Raw genomic sequence first — 21,612 nt, forward strand, 5'->3', positions numbered from 1 at the left:
GGCGGGTGAGGAGAACAGACCTCGCGCAGCGTGGGACCGGGCGAACCTTGCCCCGTGGCCCAGCCCCCAGGAAGGAGTCTCGAGGCCTCTGGAACGCGCCATCCGGCAGACAGGCCCCTTCGGACAGTCGGACAATGTGACTCGGGGCGGCAGCCTTGGGCCACAGGGGCAGCTCAGCCTCCAGAGGGGGTGGGGCCGTCAGCACTGACCACAGCGCCAGGGACGGGGCGGCGGGTAGCTTCGCTGGGAGTGTCCTCTGCCCGCAGCCAACTGTACTGTGTGCCCCTTTGCTGCGATAATCCATAACCATGGGTTCTGAGCCCTTCTAGAGAATTCGTGAACCCAGAGAGTCACAGGGACCCTCAAACTTGCTGGTGGTGTGAGAGTGGGGTAATCCTGCAGGTCTGCACTCCAGCCCAAAGTAGCCACCTCAAAACAGACATTTATCGCTACAAAGGGAAAACCAAGAACTTCACCATGGAGGACACAGCGGACCCCACCTTAACCCAGGGGCCAATGTCAGCTCTGCCCCAATACGTTTACTGCGTGGACCCCGAGAAGATGCAGGGACAAGGGCACCTCACTTTGGGCCCCCCAAAACACACAACCTTGGTCCAATCAAGAGAAAGCACCAGACAGACCCGAAGGGAGGGACGCCCTGGACCGAAGGGCCAGCATCTTGACAGGAGCATCTGGAAGGTCGAGGAGCAGACACAGAGGAAGAGGCCGAGGGGCTGACCCAGGACCCGGGGCAGAAGAGGGCCCCAGGGGACCGTCACGTGCACGTGAGGTCCGAGCCCATCAGTGGCCCGTGGCCCCAGTCCTTCCCCAGCTTTGTGGACACACGTGATCTCAGAACACGTCCACACGGGGGAGGCTGGGTGGAGGGCACCACAACTGGGGACAACACACATGGAAGCGTGTTTCTGCAAGTCTAAAATTCTACCAAAGTAAAGGGTCGGGGGAAACACACAGCTGGCCCCAAGGGTTCTGGGAACGGGGCTGTGGGTCTCTATTTATGTTCCTCTATCTCTTGGCTGTTATGGGACACGAGGGCGTTCAAGGTCACGTGGGGGCAAAGGTGAGCCTACACACCCCAGGAAGAAACTCTTCTCCTGCCTTCACGTGTGAAGGCTGCATACTGGACAGGTTCCAGATTCCTATTTCCCTTGAAAGTCGATAGGATGTTTAAATCAATGAGTGTATGAAGTACCCTGACCACCCCTGGAGGATGCAAAGAAACACCCCTGGAGGATGCAAAGAAACCAGCTAGCTCGTTATTTTGAAAACTGATTAAGAGACAAATACAGACATTTCTGCTGGCTTTCCTGTATGAGCAGAAGTATTCTAGCTTAAAATGGGAAAGACATCAGCTTCCTCCTGCAGCCTGATGATTAACAGTCCAGACCCTGGGCGTCCGCGGCTGGGCCGGCCGTCAGGGCCCCACAGGCTCTAAGTCGAGTCAGAGCAAAGCCTCCAGCCGGAGCGACTGGTTTACAGGAAACACGGAGACAGAGCGACCTGTTACCCTGAAGCACGAGACCCGCCAACCCGATGGGGCAAACTGCCCAGCCTCCAGCGCACGCGCACACACGCACACACACACGGGCGGGGCTACAAATGTGAAAGAGACCCCAGACATGCAACAACCAACACGAAATACGGGCCTTACTTGGCTGATTAGAATAAACAGGTATAAAAACATTCATGGCATCTGAAACGACTGAAAATGGGAACGCTGGCTAGATATTGACTTTAAGGAAACATGTACTGCTAACTCCTAAAGAAGTGATGACAGTGCCTGGCGTGTATTTAAGTGTCCTTGTTTTTAAAAAGATAACGCTGAAATATTACAAAAACAATGAAAACAAAACTTCCTCTACAGATGCCGCCCCAGAGCAGCTCCACCTCCACGGAGCTGAGGCCCCGGCCCCTCACCAACGGTGCCCTCGTGGACGCCACCACCACCTGCCGCCGCCATCTCTGAAGCTCCCACCCCCCGGCCTTCGGGAACCGCAGGGCTGGCCCTCCTCGGCACAGCGAACGCTGACAGGGCCCACGCTCGCCGGGGGGCACTATTTACTGCCCCAGAGAGGAGGGCGCTACCATTACGTGAAATAAGACGCTGTCGTATTAAGAAGAAGATGTAAAATGGTATACAGCTAATCCTACATACCTTTTGACATTTTAAAATATATTTTAGATAAGTATTTTTTATAAAATGAAATCTACAAAATAATGCTATTTGAAGAATTCAGCGTCACCTTCACAAAAGGACTGACTGCAGTTTCCCTTAAGCACTGTGCCCACTATCCCATTTTCAGGATGGATGGAGGAGGTCACAAACTAGCAGGTCCTGTCTGGTCCACTTAGTGTTTTCTAAAAATTCAAAGATGCTGCTGACACTTTAAAATCAGCAGCGTTCCTGCACTGGGGATCCACAGCGCCACATGCCCCCTGGGGGGCCCCACGAGACGCGCCCGGCCCCCTCCCCGCACACAGCCTCACCTGTGTGGCTCCCAGCTCCTTTCTGCTTTTTTTCCTTGGCTAGTTGAATGGCTCGGGAATCAGTTCTTGCTGAGCCCCCGCCTTCCTGAGACCAAAGAAAAGCATATCAGTCACGGGACCCAAACAGTAGAGGGAGGGGAGCAGGGGACCTACTGAGCGCGGGGTCTGCTTCCTGAACAGACCCCAGCAAAGGCTCAGAGAATCAAATGCCACATCCAGTGACAGCGACCGCTGCACGGAGTCTGAGCTGGAACCATACACGTGATTTTATTATCCAGGGAAGCAAAGTTTATTCCTTCAAAGTCTAAAACGTACTAAAATATTTTACACAGAAACCAGCTTAAAGTGAACTGCAGACCGCTCTGCTGTCTGAAACACAGAACCAGTGTCCTCAGTGACCAGGACTCACTGACTGCGGCCCCTCCCCGGGTTTCAGGACATGTCACACCACGCCCGCGTGGCCACCCCGGGGGCCCAGGCCGTGTGCCCCATGGAGGCTGCTCAGGGCAGGTGCTCCACTCAGGGTCTCACCCGGCAAAGCAGAGCAGTAAGTGCATCACTGAACCGGGGCGTTTACCGAGGGACCTGACGTACGCACACGGGACTGGGGGCGCCGCACCCCTGCGGACGCACGGCGAGGACACGGTGGAACCCTCGTCCCCGCAGAGAGAGGCTCGGGCGTACCTGAGGCCCCTTCGCCACGCGCCTTCTGGGCTCACAGATGCCCGGCTGGCTCACGTCACACAGCTAGCGAGAGAACGGACAGGGTCAGGGTCAGGGTCAGGGTCAGTCTCGCGCTCCGCCGGCCCTAGGCCACTGCCGCATCCCTCACAGAGGACGCTGATTCAAAGGAGTAACTTTTCTTTATATCATGGTAAATTAAGATTTAACTTTTTGAATACAAACATCACCATCAATTAACCTGCACCACAAAGAAAAACCTACTTGATCACTCCCACCTGAGGCTGAGGAAAGACATTCTCTTAAGAATTTGATTAAATTACTTTAAATTAAATTATATTAAATGTATAACTGACATAAATATAGTTAAAATATATTAACTGCCAAGCCTCGCAATTGGAGAAGTGCTCTTGTAACCCTCCAGAGACAAAGGCTCCCAGACCACTCCCTTTTTTTGTTGTTCTTAATTCAAATTAAAAATTTTTGCATGGTTTTAGTTTCCATTAAGCCTTAAGAGACAGTTGATGTCACAATTCCTCTTGGTCACGACTCCATCTGAGGATCTGCTATTACGTGATAAGCTCAAACACAGAACGTTTCAACATTATGAAATACCCCAGCATTTTTCAAGAAAAGACACGTTACCACCAAATCACAGAACTCGAAAAGACCTTAGAAACCATGTAGCCAAAGCCCCTCATTTTAGAAATAAGTGAGAATTTAAGGCTCAGACACGTTAAGTGATTTGCTCAAGGTCATAAAAACTAATCCGTTCCAGACTCGAGATTGGAACTCAGATTTCCAGATTTGTAGGCAAGAGCTCCATCCTTTCGCAAACCCCTAAGAAACGTCTGCACGTAGATTAATCCAGAACACCGCACGACGGGTGTGAGACGTGACCGAACAGAGAGCACTTCATACCAAGTAGAAGCCGCCGGTCCCCGCACCAAGTCCCGCGTCTTTCCGAGGTCCGAGCTCCTCTGCAGGGCTGGACTCCACAGGCCGCAGCGCCCCTCCGCTCCACACCTGCTGTCTGACGGCGTCGGGGCCGGGGGCCAAGTCCGGTTCCACTTTGATGGGAACCAGCAGCTCAGGGGCACTGTCGTCTCCCTGGGGGCCGCTCGCAGAGGTGAAAGCCTGGGGGTCCCGAGTCAAGCTCTTCACGGGCAGAGCCACCAGACAGCCCAGCGCCCCTGCGTCCACGGCCTGCACGTCATCTGCAGCGAGGCTGCCCTGCTGGAGAACCGTGGCTGCCGTCCCGAGGACGAGGGGCCTGTCCGGGCCCGGTGGGACGTCACTGTGGGCCACCAAGACCAGGGGGCCCATGGGCCCTGAGGCAGCCTGACTGGCAGGGAGGCCCCCCCCAAGAGAGGCGCTCACGGAAGTCACATCGACAGTCAGGATCCCAGTGCGCAGCGCCCCGTCGGAGGTCCTGGGGGCACCACCGCTGTCGCCAGGCGTGTCGGAGAAGAGGACCGCCAGGTCCACGCTGCTGAACTCACTCTGGCTGGGGCTGCTGAGGTCACTGCTGGGCGCGAGCGCGCTTGGAGCTCCCAGCGGAGGGAAGAGGTCTGAAAAGGAAGGAACACTCTGGTGACCTTAGGCCCTCAGAGACCAGGGAGCTCTGTATGTGCTCAAGACGTGAGCAGGTGACCACCGAGGGGACAAGGACGGCTCTTCCTGCGGCCGCTGCCTGGCCCTGCAGGCGGCCACGCTCTGCAGCAAGGCGCCGTGGGGGACACGCCAGGCGCCCTGTCCACGCTGCCCGGAGCCTCGAGCCCACGGGCATCTCCCCAGACTGCGGGCATGACCTGGGTCAACGACGCTCCCGAAAGACACCGCCCAGTGACGGGAAGAGGCCAGACTCGAACCCCAGTCCTACTGGCTTCAAACCCTGAGCTCACTCCACCACGAGCAGCCACCCTAGGAGACCAAGCACTCTCGCAGAGCAGACACCTGCAGGCCTCAGGCCACGCTGAACCCTGGCTCCCTGTCATTTCTGGCATCAGCTATGTGGGTCCACGTCCCACCCAGCTCTCTGCCCACTTCGCGACAAGCAGCCTCTCCAGAACGAGAGGGCGCAAGGGCAGGGACGGACAGTGGGGGAAATCTGGCCTGCTGCCCTGCCTGCCTCTGGGCTGGAGCAGGGCGCCCCCAGGGAGCTGCGGAGAGCACATGTCAGACACCGCACTCTGCAGGCCTGGCCGTGGCCTCCTGGATGGAGCTGCTCCATTTCCAGGCTCCACTGCCCCCACTGCCCCCACTGCCGTGGGTTCCAGCGTCTGTGCCCCTCAGCGGCAGACACAGGGCCTGGCCCTCAACAAGCCGCCCTCGTTCACTTAATTGCTGCCGCAGCGCTCTCCCAATACTTAATTGTTATTCAATTAAGATTTTAAGTAATCAGATTACCCTTGGGAGAATAATGAACACTAACATACTGTAAAAAAGTTTCAATGAATGTTCAAGTTGGGGGTTCATACACAAGGACACCCAATCACCCAAATCCTAGGGCTCAGCAGGCACCAAGCAAACAGGAAAATGGAAGCACAAAGAACTGGGGCACAGCTGCCAAACGAGGCCCTGACTGCCCCTCTCCTGCGGCTTCCGACACCCAGGCCCGGCCAGAGGGAAAGGCGCTCCCAGGCCTGGTACCATCCCTCCCTCCCAACCCTGAACTAATCCCAAGCTCACGCTGTCCAGCTGTGGACGCCACGCCAAAGTGCCTATGATGCTTCAACCGTGAACCTACGAAAGAAATCTACTCTAGACGCCAGCCCCCCAAAAGTAAATAAACGACAACCAAATTCAGAATATATCATCTGCAGCTGTCATATTACTTCAAAGTTTAAGAACTGGATCAACCTATCATTGCTTCAATAATCATCTAGTACCAAGGAAACATTCTCAAAGGGCAGTGACTCTTTGAAGTAACTAAAAATGGAAACATGTCTCTTTTTCAAAAGTTTCCTTGATAATCTTGATGATTCAGCTCCCTATGAAAAAATCAATAATCATCTAGGCAAATAGATACCCGTGTGCTCATAAATTTCCTATTTAGCATCTTGCTGATTCCACAAATATTTCCTGGAGACCTGCCAACGTGCAAGGGCCAGACATTCAAAAATCACTAAACAAACATTAATACAGAGCGTCCCGCACGAGGCCACAGCATGACCTCACTCCAGCACTTCCTCGCCAACGTGAGCCCCACCCGGGACCAACGGGAGAGGGACCCGAAAAGCCAATTCAGGGCCTGGCAGAGTCCGTCCACAATAAACAGATGCTCCCAGGCACCTATTTATCAGGAGGCAAGCCTGGGACCCCGTCACATACCCGACGTGGGACCACGTCACATCATAAATGCCAGGCCTGGGCCACCCCCCAGTCACCTACGCCACACAAGACGTCAGATCATAAATGTGGGGCTTGGGATACACCCCAGGCACCTACCCGACAAGAGACCGTGCTACATCATAAACGCCAGGCCTGGGACACACACCCCTGATGACCTACCTGACACGAGACCATGTCACAGCATAAATGCAGGGCCCGGGACCAACCCCCCATCACCTACCCAACACGTGCTTCACGTACTGGTGCCCCTCCCAGGATCACAGAGGGCAAGTGGCTATGCCTGAGGCTGGGCAGGCCTGTCACAAAGGTGGCACTGAGCAGGGCCTGGCAGCAGCTGCTCAGGTAACTACAGCTAGGACTTCACCCTCCAGGCCCTGCCGGGCCGCAGAGCACGGTGCCGGGACGGCTCTAGGGAGAGGCAGCCGCAGGGCCACCCAGACCCTCAGGCCCGCCCAGGGGCCGGTGCACGGGGCGGGATTCTCAGTCCCGGGCCCCCAGGTAGCAGGACGGCCACGTCCGTGTGCCCAGAGTCGCCCCTCTGGGCTCGTCGTGGTTCGTGCTCTGCCCCCAGGACGTCCGGAAACAGCTCTGTCCTGTCTCCAAGGACTCTCCCAGGCGGTGGGACGGACAGGAGGAGCTGAAGGGGTCGGATGCGATGCGGGGCAGGCTCGGGACACAGGACGAGGTCACAAGGAGAGACTCAGGAGACCAGGCTACAGAAGCCAACCCCACGGAAGCCCCTCAGAGACAAGGGCGGGTGAGAGGGTCAGAGGCAGGAAGTGGCAGAAGAGAGGCCACGAGGCCACGCAGCGTGGCAGCTGCGGGCCCTGGGCTGGGAGCCGAGGAAGCAGCGACTCGCGCTGCGTCCCTGACACGCGTCCAGTGGACGCTGGGCGCCCTCAGGGCCGTGCGCGGGGCCGACCTGGGTGCCGGTGGTGCTGCCTGATCACGTGGGCCTTCACGCTGTGCTTGGAAGAGAAGAGTCTGTGGCAGCTGGACACCGGGCACCTGCTTTTCGGAGCGGCCACGTCCTGCAGGTGCTTCTTGGAGTGGATGTAGAGGCTGCTCCGCGCGGAGAACCTGGCACAGCACCCTGGGCAGAGAGAGGGAGGCGTGTTAGCCTGAGGGTCCCCGTCCCGGCAGCACCCAGACAGGGCACGTCCCCGCTCTGCCCCCGGCAAGCGCCCTCAGGCAGCATCACGAGGAACCCTGAAGTCCCGCATCGGCCGCAGACAGGACGCGTGACCTGCACAAGTTAGCTCCGGCCTGTCTCCTCTCCCGCCACCAGGGCTGCATCAGCAACTCCATCCCTCAACCGCTCAAGTCAGGCTGACCGCCTCCATTAAGCTACTACTGGAAGAAAACCTGCGACCCCGTGACATCTGGGGCTGGAGACCACCCCACAGACCCGCCACTTCCTCTCATTTCGCCCCTGAGAAGCTGTTGCCCAGACGGGCCGAGCAGATGGCCGGGAACCGGGGGCAGGAGGGGAGCCCGGAGTTGGCCCTGGCCAAGTCCACAGAGCAGACACGCACCCGGGGCAGAGGGAAACAGGCAGACCCAGAGATACAGCCACCCTCCTTCATGCCCCGACATCCCACCGCTGGAGCTCGGCACGGCGGGGTCACAGGAGGGAAGAGGGGTTCCTGACAGCCACAAGCTCGTCACCTGGTAGGGACACATAAGCAGCCAGCTGTCCTAACACAGGCGGACCGAAGCCCGGGGTCGGGCCACCCAGCGTTCCGGGAGCAGAGGAGAGCCCCACCCCGAGGAGGGAAGGTCTCAGGAGACAGGTCACGTCTGAGGTGCCGGGCGGCGTGGCCACCACAGCAAGGAGGCGCGGCCGAGGGGCTGCCAGGCCAGGCTGTGGGGCGCTGCAGGACCGGCCCCACCCGCGTACGGCCGTCTCGACCCCTTCCGTAAAGCGGGGCCTCCACGGTACTCACGACGCCCAGGAAGGACGCCACGGCGCTGTCACGCTACAGCACGTCAGGGAAGGCGACGGGGTCGCTGGGGCCCGGGGCCCGGAGGAGGGCTACCTCAGGAAAAGAGGCTACGCAGAGAGGATACGGCCACGGCAGTAAGGGCTCTGCTACCCCTGAGAGCAGTTCTGAACTGATTTCATTTTCAAACAAAACTTCACACCCGTTGCCAGGTCAGGCTCAGGACAGGGCACTTGGGAAACACAACAGAGAAGAGACACCTCTGGTCTTGCCCCCGGGGGGCCCCGTCACCACACGTGCTGTGCTCCACACCCCCTCCCAGCTGGGACCCCCACAGAGACTTCCAGGCTGATCACACGGCGGCGGTGCTGAGCACGCCGCCTACCGCACGGCCTTCCCGAGGGCGGGGTCGACCACCACAGGGACGTCCACCACGCTGCTGCCAGCGGGGCGTTTCCACTTGTAGAGGTACTTGCGAATTCAACAGGGAACAAGATAGGTATCATTTTAATTTGCATTTCCTTTGATGATCAGGAGTAGGACCATTTTTCCACGTGTGTCAACGACTACGTTCTCCTAATTACAACATAATCTATTGAGACTTGTGTTACTGCTTTACAAATTAAGGATATTCACACACAGCCCCACGCATTTCTACCAAGTTACCACCCCGCCAGGGGAAGGGCAAAAGCAACTTGTCAAAGACAGACTTCCCTCCAAACCCCAACTCCTCAGGAGTCTGCTCAGCTCCCACCCACATTCCCGCGGGGACCAGGGCAGGCTGGAGGCCCAGAGAAGCCCCACCAGGCACACGCCGCCCTCAGCCCACCCTCGTACACACTCGCTGCCGCGCTCCCCTCCCCGTCCTCTCCTCCTCCCGCTACTGCTATGGAAAAGGCGGGGAGTGGCGGCTTTTTAACTTTTTATTAAGAATGTTTCAAACACCTACAAAAACAGAGAAAATGGTAAAATCATCCAGACTCAAGAACTGTCAACTCTCAGCACACGTGAAAAAGGATTCTGGGATGCCTCCGCCAGCCCGCCTTCACCGCCACTCCCTTGAAAAGCACACCCTTGACCAAGCGCTGCCGGTCACCCTCTATGTCAGACCGGCGCAGAGCTCTCAAGGATGCAGTCACCAAAAGGAAAAGCCTCCCTCCTCCGTCGCCATTCGTGCCCCTTCCTCTTTCCCTCAAACCCCTCAAGACGGAGGGAAGCGGGAACAAGCCTCTCCCGCCTCGCCCCGCCCACCCCCCGGGGTGAGCCCCCCCCCCCCCCCCCCGCAGGCCTCGCCAGCCGCCCGCGGCCCCTCAGCTCCTCGCACCGGCCCACTTGCCTCCTTTCCCAAACTTCGTCCTCTCTTGGCCCAGTGCCCACCTGGCCCCTCGCGTCCTCCTCAGGCCCCTCCCGGGGCGCCCTCTGCTTGCCCGCCGGCACGCGGGGCAGTTCCCAGGGCTGGGCCGCAGGCCTCCTGCCGCGACCTGCCAGCAGCGGGTGGCGCTTACAGAAGTCCTCTCAGCCCTAATTAAACTCCCGCACCAGCGGAGCCCCCACCCCCGCCAGCGGACAGAAGCCGGGAAGAGGCAGGGCTGGGAGCCGCACGCGCAGGCGCCTTCGCCGCACCGACCCGGCCTGAAGGACCGCCCCGCGTGGTCTGCCCCACCCCCAGCCCGCTGCCCCGCCTCCTGAGCATACGCCGGCAAAGCCCGCGGCACCTGGAACGCAGGCGTCCAGACCCGCCTCCTACCTGTGCCCCGTGTCCCCGTCTCAGCTGAGACGCTGGCCCAGCCGCCACCTCCTCCACAGCACCCGCTCCTGAACCCTCGCCAGGCACCGTGCGTTCTAACTCCCGCCTCTGCCGTCTACGCCGTCCTCCCTTCCCACCGCCTGCCCAGGACCCCCAGACTCGGCCTAAACCTCCACTGTGGCCCCACCACCCCGCCTAGAGCCCTCAGCCTGCTGCCCACACCGGCCCTTCTGCCCCAACTGCCCCTGCCTCCTGGGAGCCACCCCCCCACCCCAAGAACCCTCCAGGTGACCTCCTCTGTGCACCAAGCACCCTGCACGTTAGCTGTGTACCTGCGGCCCCAACTGGAGCCCTGGGGAGAGGCGGGTCTGCGTCTGATTAGACCACCTGGGCTACATTCCAGGAACTGCTCAGCTGGAAGTGGGTGTTTGGTATCCCTTTCTCCAGGTGAGGAAACTGAAGCCCGGAGAACCTTGCCTGAGGTCACTGATTCAGGGAGGGTGGAGCCAGGGTTCAACTTCACACCCCGAGGGAACCCTCCCGCCGACCCGGAGTCGTGCCTCTAAATCGCCAGCCTGGCTTCACTGCTGTCCACTCACAGCGTGAGGAGCCAAGGCTACTGAGTCCGAGACACGTGCCACGTGCTGAAACGGGCTTTCTTCACACGTTCTGTCAGTGAATCCTCACAACCATCAAACCCAGAGGGGACTCAGCAGAGCGCCCCCCGCAGGGCCCAGAGTCCCGCGGCCTGACTCTGAACCTGCTCTTTCCGACACACTGCTCCCAAGACCCGGCCACCGGCTAAAACCAGCCGAGCCCACCTCACGCCGCAGCCGACACGACGCACCTCGAAGCAACTTCCACGCAGAGCGTCCAGGCGGCCGTGGGGCCGGCTCACACCTACCTTCCACGGGACACGCGAAGGGCTTGGTGCCCAGGTGGGTGACGCTGTGGCCCTTGAGGTGCTCGGCCCTGGTGAACGACTTCCCGCAGCCCTCGACGGGGCAGGGGAAGCGGCGGTCCTCATCGTGCTTCCTGCGGGACAGAGAGCAACGGGCAGTGACCACTCACAGCCAGAGGGTTCCATTCCAGAGGAGCAGCCTCCCAGAGACGCTGATGAAGCCACCTCCCCCGCTCAGCCGCCCGGCTCCTACACAGGCTGTCCACACCGCAGGGGACCTCACCTCACGTACACACAGTCTTTCTCTAAGCAGACACCTCAGATCCCAACCGTGCAAGTACAGACAAAGCACCCAACCTCTCCGGCTCCCAGTGCAAAACAGGAGAACAAGGGGCTTCCCTGGTGGTACAGCGATTAAGAATCTGCCTGCCGATGCAGGGGACATGGGCTCGATCCCTGGTCTGGGAAGATCCCACATGCCGCGGAGCAACTAAGCCCACGCGCCACAACTACTGAGCCTGTGCTCTAGAGCCCGCGAGCCACAACTACTGAGCCCACAAGCTGCAACTACTGAAGCCTGCGCACCTAGAGCCCGTACTCCACAACAAGAGAAGCCACCACAAAGGGAAGGCCACGCACCACAATGAGAAGCCCCCGCTCGCCGCAACTAGAGAAGGCCTGCGTGCAGCAACGAAGACCCAATGCAGCCAAAAATAAAATAAATAAAAATAAATAAATGTATAAAACAAAACAAAAACAGGAGAACAAGAGCTTCAGTGTCAGAGCTGCTGAGAGGCCGAACAAGGGACACAGGCCAGGCGCCAAGTGTCACCTGCACAAAGGCCCAGTCCTCCAAGGCGTCATCACCACGGCAGAAAGTTTGTAAAGACACGACCAAGGCTTAATCTATAACCTTAATTTTTTTTAAGTATCAAGTTGCATATTAAGTATACCAGTTAAACTTAAAAACAAGTACACACAGAAAAAACTGACTTTGGGTGATCAGATTCTGTGTGGTTTTCTTCTTATAAGGTTTCTGAATTTTCTAAGTTATCCACGTTGGTTTGTTTTTCATAACTTAAAGAAATCCAAAGATTATTCCATCCATAGGCTTCTACTACTAACAAACAACTCACCTGTTTTCAAAACTGATAATTCAGCCAAAATGTAAAGGTTACCTTTTGTGCCTTAGGAGTTTAGACATGCTGGTGAAGGTCCAGCCACAACTGTCAGAATCACAGATAAAAGGTCTTTCGCCTTAGAAAAGAAAAAAAATCACACCACGTGATTACAAATGTGGGCTGCGCCGACAGCAGATGGGGTCCAGACGTCCCCGGCTCGTTACCTGTATGGCTTCTCAGGTGGATTTTCAGACGACAGGCTTTGTCATACTGTTTGCTGCATCCAGGAAAGGAGCAAGAAAAGAGTTCTTGTTCCCTGAAGTGGGCCCGGTTATGGGAAAACAGAGCACTCACTGTGATGAACGTCTTCTCACAGCCTGAACAGAGAAAAACACAAACCCTGCTCACTGGCGTGACGAAAATCACAGAACACGGCTAAACCAGCCACCACCCCAGGGCGCTGTGTGCACTGGGGCAGACGGGGAGGAGGACGACTAAGGAGCATCTCCAGACAGTGAAGACCTTTGCAGCTGAAGTAGGGGTGGCTCAGGGCAGCCCACGGGTGCACACAGGCCACCTGTCCCCATGTGACCCGGAGACAAAGCACCAGATCAAGAGAAAGTCCTCCAGCACAGCCCTGCCCCCAGTTCTGTAGCTCAGACCCTGTGGACATGGTGGGAACTCAACTGCCCAGGTTGCCCACGTGAGACCATAAACCCAACGAGAGAAATCAGAGACGAAGGAACAAGATTCCGTCTGGTCGGGCTGAGCTTGGAAGGGCTGCAAACGACTGCAGTAACACCTGAGACTTTTTCACCTGTGGGAGTGAGGCCGCATCCCCCACCCTCATAAACACCCTCCCGGACCGTCCTTGGCGGCTGGCAGCCCGGCCTCTGGCAGCGAGCTTCTCTCCCCCTTTGGTCCATTTCCTCGGGGTTCCCTGCTCTGTCAAGGGTCACTGGGGTCATCTTCGCTCACATGGCCTTTTCCCACCACCTGCATCTTCAAGCCCGGCTGAGCCACCAGACTTTGCACGTCACTAGTTCTCCTTGGACAGAAAGGTTCAGCGCTCAAACAGGGCAGAAAACACAAGGCTACGAGATGCTTACCAGGAGTCTCTGCTGCAGCGCTTCTCAGAGCCTTGATGGTGCTGCCAGGTGCGCACAGCACTCTGCAGGACAGCCCAGGGAGCCCCGCTTTCCATAGCGACACTTAACTGGGAAACGCTGATCTTCCTAAGTGCCTTACAATCCTCCTCTCGGGCATAAATCTGTCTATGCCCAGCAGCCCCAGCCATTCCTTATTTCGGGCCTTGGTGTCTTCTCACACTCCGTCAGGGAGATCTGAACAGGCTGAGTCGGTCTCTGCCTCAGCAAGAAGCACCCTCCCCCAACCGACAGTCAAGCCTCCTGAGTCAGCTCTGCAATCTTTCCCACCTGGAGCCTCCTCGGCGTCCCACTGCCTCTACCTGGGTCACCCCTCAGGACACTCCGGTCTGGAACACTCCACGGAGCTTCACTGGTCCCTCTCCTGCTCCCGCCCACCTCAAAACCCCCGGGGTGACCCCGTGCCCAGAAGCAGGCCGGACCCCTCATCCTCCTGGTACTATGCTCAGAAGGATAGCCCCTGAGCTTTTTACTAGAGGGCGGTCCGCAGACCACCGTCAGATTCCGAATGCAGGACCAAGCGTTCGGAATCAGTGGCCTACAGCCATGCTCTCCACGGAGACGGGTTGCACAGGACAGGCCAGGGCACGTGGGAAGAAAACACGGGAACCTGTTAACATGTGAATTTTCTTCCGCCCTTTCAAAATCCCACATGTGAGTACACTTCATAACGTACATTCTAAGGGGCGCACTCCACGTCCATAACGCATCAACAGGGGCGCCGGGCACACACTCGCGCTTCTCTTTTAAGGAAGGGCACCTGGGAGGCCCTCGGGAACCCTGCCCCCAGCCCGCCCCACTGCCCCCATTCCCTGCCTTGGCTCTGCAGCGTGGCCCCCGCACCGCAGCCCCTCCTTCCCAGGCGGGAACCTTCTCTCGTGCTAGAGCTGCCTACCCCGGGGGAGAGGTCAGGGGCACTCGCAGCGGAGAAAGACCCCTCCGCCCAGTGCATCCACCTGCCCAAAGTCTCTCCGTCTAAAGATGATGACGACTTTCAGAACTTTACGCAACTGGGAAGCCCGAAGGAAACAACGCTTTCAACGGCACAACAGTGGATGCACCGCACCCCCGCGATCATCCCCTCGGCGCCTTAAGGCCTCGCCTGGGCCGCGTGGCCCTGCGTCCCTGCAGCCCGGGGCACGCGCCTACACGCCAGACGGAGCTTTTCTAAGTGACGAGACCTGCCTCAAGCTCCCGTCTCCGGGAAGACGCCCGGTGGCCTCGCTCACCGGAAGCCGCCGGGGAAGGGCGCCGAGATTCTCCGAGCTGCTGCCCAAGCCTCGCGGCCAGGTGGGGTTCGGGAGCCACCGCGACCCCGAGCGGGAGAAGAGACGCCGCGCTGCCCGCCCCGCCCCGCCGGCGCCGCTCACCGGGAAAGTCGCACTTGTAGGGCCGCTCCGGCTCGAAGTGGCTGCGCTGGTGCGAGCTGAGCTTGGCGTGCGTGGGGAAGCGCTCGGCGCACACCTCGCACTTGAACAGGCTCTCCTGCTCGTGGCCCTTCATGTGCGCCCTGAGGTTGTACACGGTGGTGAACTTCTTGCCGCAGCCGCCCACCGGGCAGCCGAAAGGCCGCAGCTTGTCGTGCGACTGCAAGTGCCGCTTGAGCTTGTACGACGTGGTGAAGGCCCAGCCGCAGCCGTCCAGCGGGCACTTGAAGGGCCGCCGGCCCTGGCCGCCGCCGTGCGTCAACAGGTGCACCTGGAGCTGGTGCTTCTTGGCGAAGGCGAGCGCGCACTGCGGCTCGGGGCAGCGGTACCCGGGGCCGGCGGACGCGCGGCGGGCCCCTGCCGGGCTGGCGGCCTCCTGGCCGGGCGGCGGACGGCGGGACGGCGCGGCCAGCGCGAGGACGCCGCGCTCCAAGTGCACCAGCAGGTCCTGGCCGCCGGCGGCCCGGGGACCCACGAGGGGCGCGGCGCCGGGGACCTGCGCAGGGCGGCCGGCCGGGCTCGCGGCGGCGCCGGGCTCGGGCTCGGTCTCCCGCCGCCCCGGGGCTTCGGCCGCGCCGCGCGCCACTTCCAGCAGCACCACGAAGGAGTCGCCGCCGCCGGGGCCCGCCGGCCGGGCCTCCCCGCGCCGCGGCTCCTGCGCGCCGTCCTCGGGGTCCCGCAGCAGCAGCAGGCGGCGGTGCGCGGAGCCCGGGGTTCTGCGGGTCCGGCCGGGGCCGCCGCCGAGCTGGGGTCCGCGTGGGGCCGGGGCCCCAGCGGCGAGCAGCGCCGGCGCGTCCATCTTGGGCCGCTGCGCGTCCAGCCACCGCCTCGCCGGAAACGCCACCCCGCACGCACGCCCGCGGAGCGCGACGCCGTGCGCTACGCACGCGAGTCGGCGCCAAAGCCCGGCGCGGATTGCAACCCGGCGCGCGCCGGAGCCGGCCCGAGGCGCGCGTGCGCGGAGCGACGGGCGGGGCGCGGGGCCTGCCGGGCCGCGTGACGTCATGGCTCCGTGCGGTGGGCGGTGCAGCGTGGGTCGCTAGTGGCTGGCATTATGCTCCTGGCCGGGTCGCGCGGCGGAACCGGCGGAACCGGCGGGTCGAGAACAGTCCGGCGGCTTGTAGCTCCGAGCGGTCCTGCCGCCTCAGTGAGCACTGCCTCGCATCTCGTCCCGCCCGGACCGACTGCGCCCCACCTGCGCGTTCCGGGACGATGACCCCCGCGGCTGCCGTGCCCCCGCCCCCGGTCGGTCCTCCTCCGGCCGCGCCCGTGATCTTCAGAAGGGCAGGTCCGGCTGCGCCCCCTCCCCGAGCGGCCCCGCTTTGTCCTTGCTCCCCCCACCGGACCCCCGCCTCGTTCCCCCTCCTCCCGCAGGACGAGCGGGTTCCAGCCTGGGGGGCTCTCTCCGAGTGCCCTCCCCCCGCCCCTCAGACAGCTCTCAACTGCAGTTGTTCCGTTCGTCCCTGTTCCAGAGAAGCCTCCATGAGGACGGGGACCCTGTTGAGTCATTCACAGCTGTGTGCCCAGATGCTAGCAGTGGAGACGCTCAGTAAATGTGTATTGAATTGAGGAATGATGTATTATTAAAAGTTCTTCAGAAATAAAGTACTTCGGGGGACTTCCCTGGCGCAGTGGTTAAGAATCCGCCTGTCAATGCAGGGGTCACGGGTTCGATCCCTGGTCCAGGAAGATCCCACCTGCCGCTACTAAGCCCGCATGTCGCAACTACTGGAGGCCGCACACCTACAGCCGGTGCTCCCAAACGAGAAGCCACGGCGATGAGAAGCCCGCGCACAGCAACAAAGAGTAGCCCCCGCTCGCCGCAATTAGAGAAAAGCCCGCGTGCAGCAACGAAGACCCAATGCAGCCATAAATAAATAAATTTATTTTTTAAAAAAATAAGGTACTTCAGGAGTTCCCTGGTGGTCCAGAGGTTAGGACTCTGCGCTTGCAATGCCGGTTGGGGAACTTAGGTCTCTCCACACGGCCAATAAATAAAATAAGGTACATCAATAATATTGAAAAGAATAGGAAACATTTATATGTAAGAATTTGTGCCAAAAATAAATTGCTCCAAGACCATTCAATGAAGGAAACAATCTTTTCAATAAATGGTCCTGGGACAACTGGTTATCCACATACAGCAGAATGGGTTTGGACCTCCACCTCGTACCAGACACAAAAACGAACTCCAAATGGATCCGAGGCCTAATGTAAGAGCTGTAACTATAAAACTGCTAGATCTGTGACCTTGGATTACACAGTGGTTTCTTAGATGTGAAACCAAAAGCACAACCAATGAAAAGAAACCAGTTGGGCTTCAACAAAATTAAAAACTCTTGAGTCAAAGAACACAAACAAGAAGGTGAAAAGATAACACACAAAATGGGAGAAAATTTGCAAATCATATATCTGATGGGGATCTACTATCCAGAATGTACTTTTTTAAACTTGTAACTTAATCACAGACAATCCAATTTAAAAATACACAAGGGATCTTAACAGACATTTTTCCAAAGAAGAAATACAATTAGCCAATATGCCCATGAAAAAAAACCTCGATATCATTCATTACTCATCAGGGAAATGCAATTCAGAACTACAATGAGATATCACTTCACACTTACTAGGATGGCTATAATTTTTTAAATGGACAATAAGTGTTGGTGAGAGTCTGGAAAAATTGGAACACTCATATATTTCTGGTGGGAATGTAAAATGGTGAAGCCACTGTGGAAAAAAGCTTGGCAGTTCCTCAAAAAGTTAAGGATAGAATTTCCTTATGACCCAGCAATTCCACTCCTAGGTATATATCCAAGAGAAATGAAAACCCATCCACATAAAAACTTGTATGTGAATGTTCACAGTAGCATAATGCTACATTTAGAAACACAGAAACAGTCAAGTGTCCATCAACAGACAGGGGTGAACAAAATATGGCCTATCCATAGAAAGGAATATTATTTAGCCATAAAAAGGAATGAAGTACTGATACACGCTAAAATATGGGTGAACGTTGAAAACATGCTAAGGGAAAGAAGCCAGACCCAAAAGATCACATATTGTGTGATACCATTCATATGAAATGTCCAGAATAGGTAAATCCGCAGAGGCAGAAAGTAGATTAGTGGTTGCAAGGGGATGGAGGGCGGGGAATTAGGACTAACTGCTAAGAGCTAAGGGATTCTTTTCGGGGTGATGGAACGTACTGGAATTAGACAGTGGTGATGAGTACACAACACCGTGAGTCTACAAAAAACACTGTTTACACTTTAAAATGGTGACTTTTTTGTTCTGTATGTCTCCACGAAACGTATATTGTTAGGAGAAGTCCATGTAGAACATTGTTGGGGAGAACCCCATTTATTTAGGGGGAAACTGTAGGCGTGTTCACGTGCCTGCATATCCTGGGGAAGTTTCTGGGAAGACACAGACACTGCTAGCACCTGTGACTGCTCTGAACTGAGGTGGGAAAGGGCTCTTTCACTCTACACTTCACTCCCTTTGACACTTTTTCGTTTTGTTTTAGATCATGAGTGTCTTTAATTTTTATAATTAAATATGTTTTCCCCACTGTGGAAAACAGTGTAGCAGTTCCTCAAAAAACTAACCATAGAATTACCATATTGAAACAGGAGGGAAGGGGGCAGGGCACAACCTTTAAAAGATTGTGGATATGACAAAAACTGGTTAGAACCCATTAGGTGCAAGATGACAGAAGATCTAACTTCCAGTGGACCTTGAGCCTCATTACATGCTCATTTTAATGCATCCGTTAAATGACACACCCACGGGTGCCAGGACAGTTCCGAGGCTGACCGTAAAAGGCCAGAAAGCAGGCAGTGGTCCAATTCCTGGAAATCCCTACCCCTTCTCCAAGGTAGTTGGAATAACCCTCCCACTCATTAGCCTATGAAATTACCCAGCCCATAGAAACTAACCACGCAATATTTCGGGGCCTCTCGCCTTCTGAGCTGGCCCACACTCTGTCTGTGGAGTGTTTCTCCCAGGGCCGCTCTCACCTTTTGAGACAGTCTGCATTCTGTCTATGGAATGTGTAGCTCTTACCTCTCACTTTGTCTCTCACTGAATCCCTTCTGCACTGAGACATAAAGAAGCTGAGCTTCATCGAGTCCTGAGACCACGTGTACCATCTTACTTAAAAGACCATGGGTTCGAGTCCTAGCCCGTGGGTTTGAGTCCCGATCTGGGTTTTGGCGGGGTTCGAATCCCATCTCAGTTGTGTGGTTTCAACATGACCCAGCAATCCCGCCTCTGGGTATGAACCCAAAAGAATTGAAAGCGGAGACTGGAACAGGTATTTATTTGCACACCCATGTTCACAGCAGCACTACTCACAACAGCCAACAGGTGGAGGCGTCCTCACTGCCCACCGATGGTTGAACGGATAAATAAAAATGTGATTTATGGATTCAACAGAATATTATTCAGTCTTAAAACAAAAAGAAGGACATGCTGACACATGGGACAACATGGATGAACACTGAGGACATTAGGCGAAGTGAAGCACGTCAGTCATGAGAGAACAAACACTGCAGTACATGCTTCCACTCACGTGAGCCCCTAAAGACAGAAAGTCAGACTCCTAGAGACAGAAAGCGGGATGGTCGGTACCAGGGGCTGGGGAGGCGGAAGGGCCGGTGTGGGCAGGTCTGTGTAATGAGGACACAGATGCAGTCTGAGAAGATGAGAAAGTTCTGGAGATGATGGGTGTTGATGGTTGCACAACAATGTGAATGTACTTAAGACCACTGACCTGTACACTTAAACATGGTTAAGATGGTAAATTCGATATGTTTTTTACCACGATAAAGAAAAATAATGTTTTCATGAAAAACCTTTGGTGGCAATATGGATGTTTCCGCTGCTTGATTTTTCACCTTTCAAGAGTGACTGACGGTATTTTTAAAAACATTTTTAAATGGGTGAAATGAGCCCTGTTAAACGTTTGCAAAGGACTCTCCTCGCCCTCCCAACCACCCTGCAACAAGCAGTAGGGCTTAGAGGGAGGAGCAGAGGGGCAGCTCGTTCCCTGGGCTTGACTGGTGGTGGTGGTTCAGTGATGTCTCAGGCACAGACAGAAACGCATATTCCAGAGGGATTCCGGGCATTAGGAGCACCGCAGACGCTGCCCGTTCACCCTCAGGAACCCAGGCCCTGCACTCGGAGCAGGTGGGTGTAGAAAGGGCTTGGGGCAGCCGGGGAAGGAGAAGCAGAGGACACACGTGCACTTGTCATATTTGCATTTGCGGGGAAACCCCACCAGCCTAGATGCTGCTCGCGCAGCACCTGACAGGCTGAAGGGCCTCACTGCGGACTCTGAACGGTCAGTGGCAGCATGCAGTCCTGCCGGAGTTGGCGGCAGGAGTGGGGCTGGGCTGGGCCGGGCCTTCCAATGTGCTTTTTTCCCCAACACCACCAGGCAGTTGACTCACATCTGACACTAGCCACCAGGAGATCCCGCAGCTCAAGGGCTCAGTCCTGCCAGAGTGCCGTCAGATGCCCGTTGAAAGTCAGGTTGTCACCTGTGCTTCTGACCCACCGGCTACATATGGAGGGTTCCCATGACCCCCTCCTCGGGTTCAATTAACTTGCCAGAGCAGCTCAGAGAACTCAGAGAAACATTTTACTTAAATCACTGGCTTATCATGAAATGACATAACTCAAGAACAGTCCGATGGAAGAGGCGCAGAGGGCCAGGCCTGGGGAAGGACTCGGGCTCCCACCGCGAGTGTGCCGTTCACCCCGGATCTGCAGGGCTTCACCAGCCCAGAAGCTCTCCCCATCCCCTTCCTTTTGTTTTTTCCTGGAGCCTTCCTGACACAGGTGAGATTGATTAAATCATTGGCCATCAGTGATTGATTCAACCTCCAGCCCCTCTCCCCTCCCTGTCGGGGGTGGGAAACTGAAAGTTCAACTCTCCAGTCACAAGGTTGGGTCCCTGGGCAACCAGCCCCATCTCAGGGGAGGCCCCAAATTCGGAAACATAAATTCAGGTGTGGCAGAAAGGGGCTCTTTACGAATAGCAAAACACTTCATCTCTCTTATCACTTAGGAAATTCCACGGGTTTTAGGAGCTCTGGGCCAGAAACGGGGCTGAAGACCAAACACATATTTCTTACTGTAAATCATCATACCACAGAGTTAAAGGAAACTTCTCCATCAAAGATCGCCGAGACGGTAAATTTTACATGTCGTGTGGATCGGGCCATTTTAGACCTTGCTTCTGGGCGTTGTCTGTGAGGGTGTTTCCAGATGACATTAGGATTTGAATGGGTGGGCTCCCCAGAGAAAGTGATAGGCATCATGCAAGCAGTTGAGGCCCAAACACAACAGAAGGTAGGAGGAGGAGGAGTTTGCCTTTTCCTGCCTCCCTCTTGTGCTGGGACCCCTCCTCTCATCACCTGCCCTTGGGCTGGGACTCACACCATTGGCGCCCTGGGCTCCCTGGCCCTGGTGCTGGGGCTGAACTGCGCCCCCCGGCTTCCCTGGGCCTCCGGCTCACATGACATACACGGCATCTACCTCTATATATGGACATCTATCTATAGCACATATGGATATATGTACGGGTATACCTCCTGCCGGTTCTCTAGAGAGCCCTAATACAGACACAGATTCAAATCCCAACAGAGGCCATGCAGGTGACACAAACGTGGGAAACAGGCAGGGGTAAGAAATCAGCAGCTCCTGTCCAAGAATAAACAACAAACACACTTGGCCTCGCCACTGGAGGACAGCAG

The 21,612-nt window shown here is 56.9% G+C and overlaps 1 protein-coding gene across 8 annotated transcripts in view; it reads right to left on the bottom strand.

Annotated features, from left to right (window-relative positions):
• ZXDC (ZXD family zinc finger C) overlaps positions 1-15,689 on the bottom strand; it is a 35,574-nt gene extending 19,885 nt beyond the window's left edge. For 2 of the 8 annotated variants that reach the window (XR_009009582.1, XM_007182765.3), the window contains exons 1-8: positions 14,792-15,688; positions 12,480-12,632; positions 12,313-12,391; positions 11,138-11,268; positions 7,466-7,636; positions 4,111-4,760; positions 3,193-3,255; positions 2,509-2,593 (exon numbers count right to left, since the gene is read on the bottom strand). Coding sequence is in view for 5 of the 8 variants with exons in the window: in XM_007182765.3 (XP_007182827.3) it covers positions 2,509-2,593; positions 3,193-3,255; positions 4,111-4,760; positions 7,466-7,636; positions 11,138-11,268; positions 12,313-12,391; positions 12,480-12,632; positions 14,792-15,647 (2,188 nt within the window). In the remaining 3 variants the exon portion in view is untranslated. Of the gene's footprint in view, positions 1-2,508; positions 2,594-3,192; positions 3,256-4,110; positions 4,761-7,465; positions 7,637-11,137; positions 11,269-12,312; positions 12,392-12,479; positions 12,633-14,791 lie in introns of all 8 variants that reach the window. The other 6 variants (XM_057555469.1, XM_057555471.1, XR_009009584.1 and 3 more) reach the window with 4 other exon arrangements.
• Positions 15,690-21,612: the final 5,923 nt, after the last annotated feature.

Source organism: Balaenoptera acutorostrata, chromosome 10 (genome assembly GCF_949987535.1).
Source record: "Balaenoptera acutorostrata chromosome 10, mBalAcu1.1, whole genome shotgun sequence".
Taxonomy (NCBI): Eukaryota; Metazoa; Chordata; class Mammalia; order Artiodactyla; family Balaenopteridae; genus Balaenoptera; species Balaenoptera acutorostrata.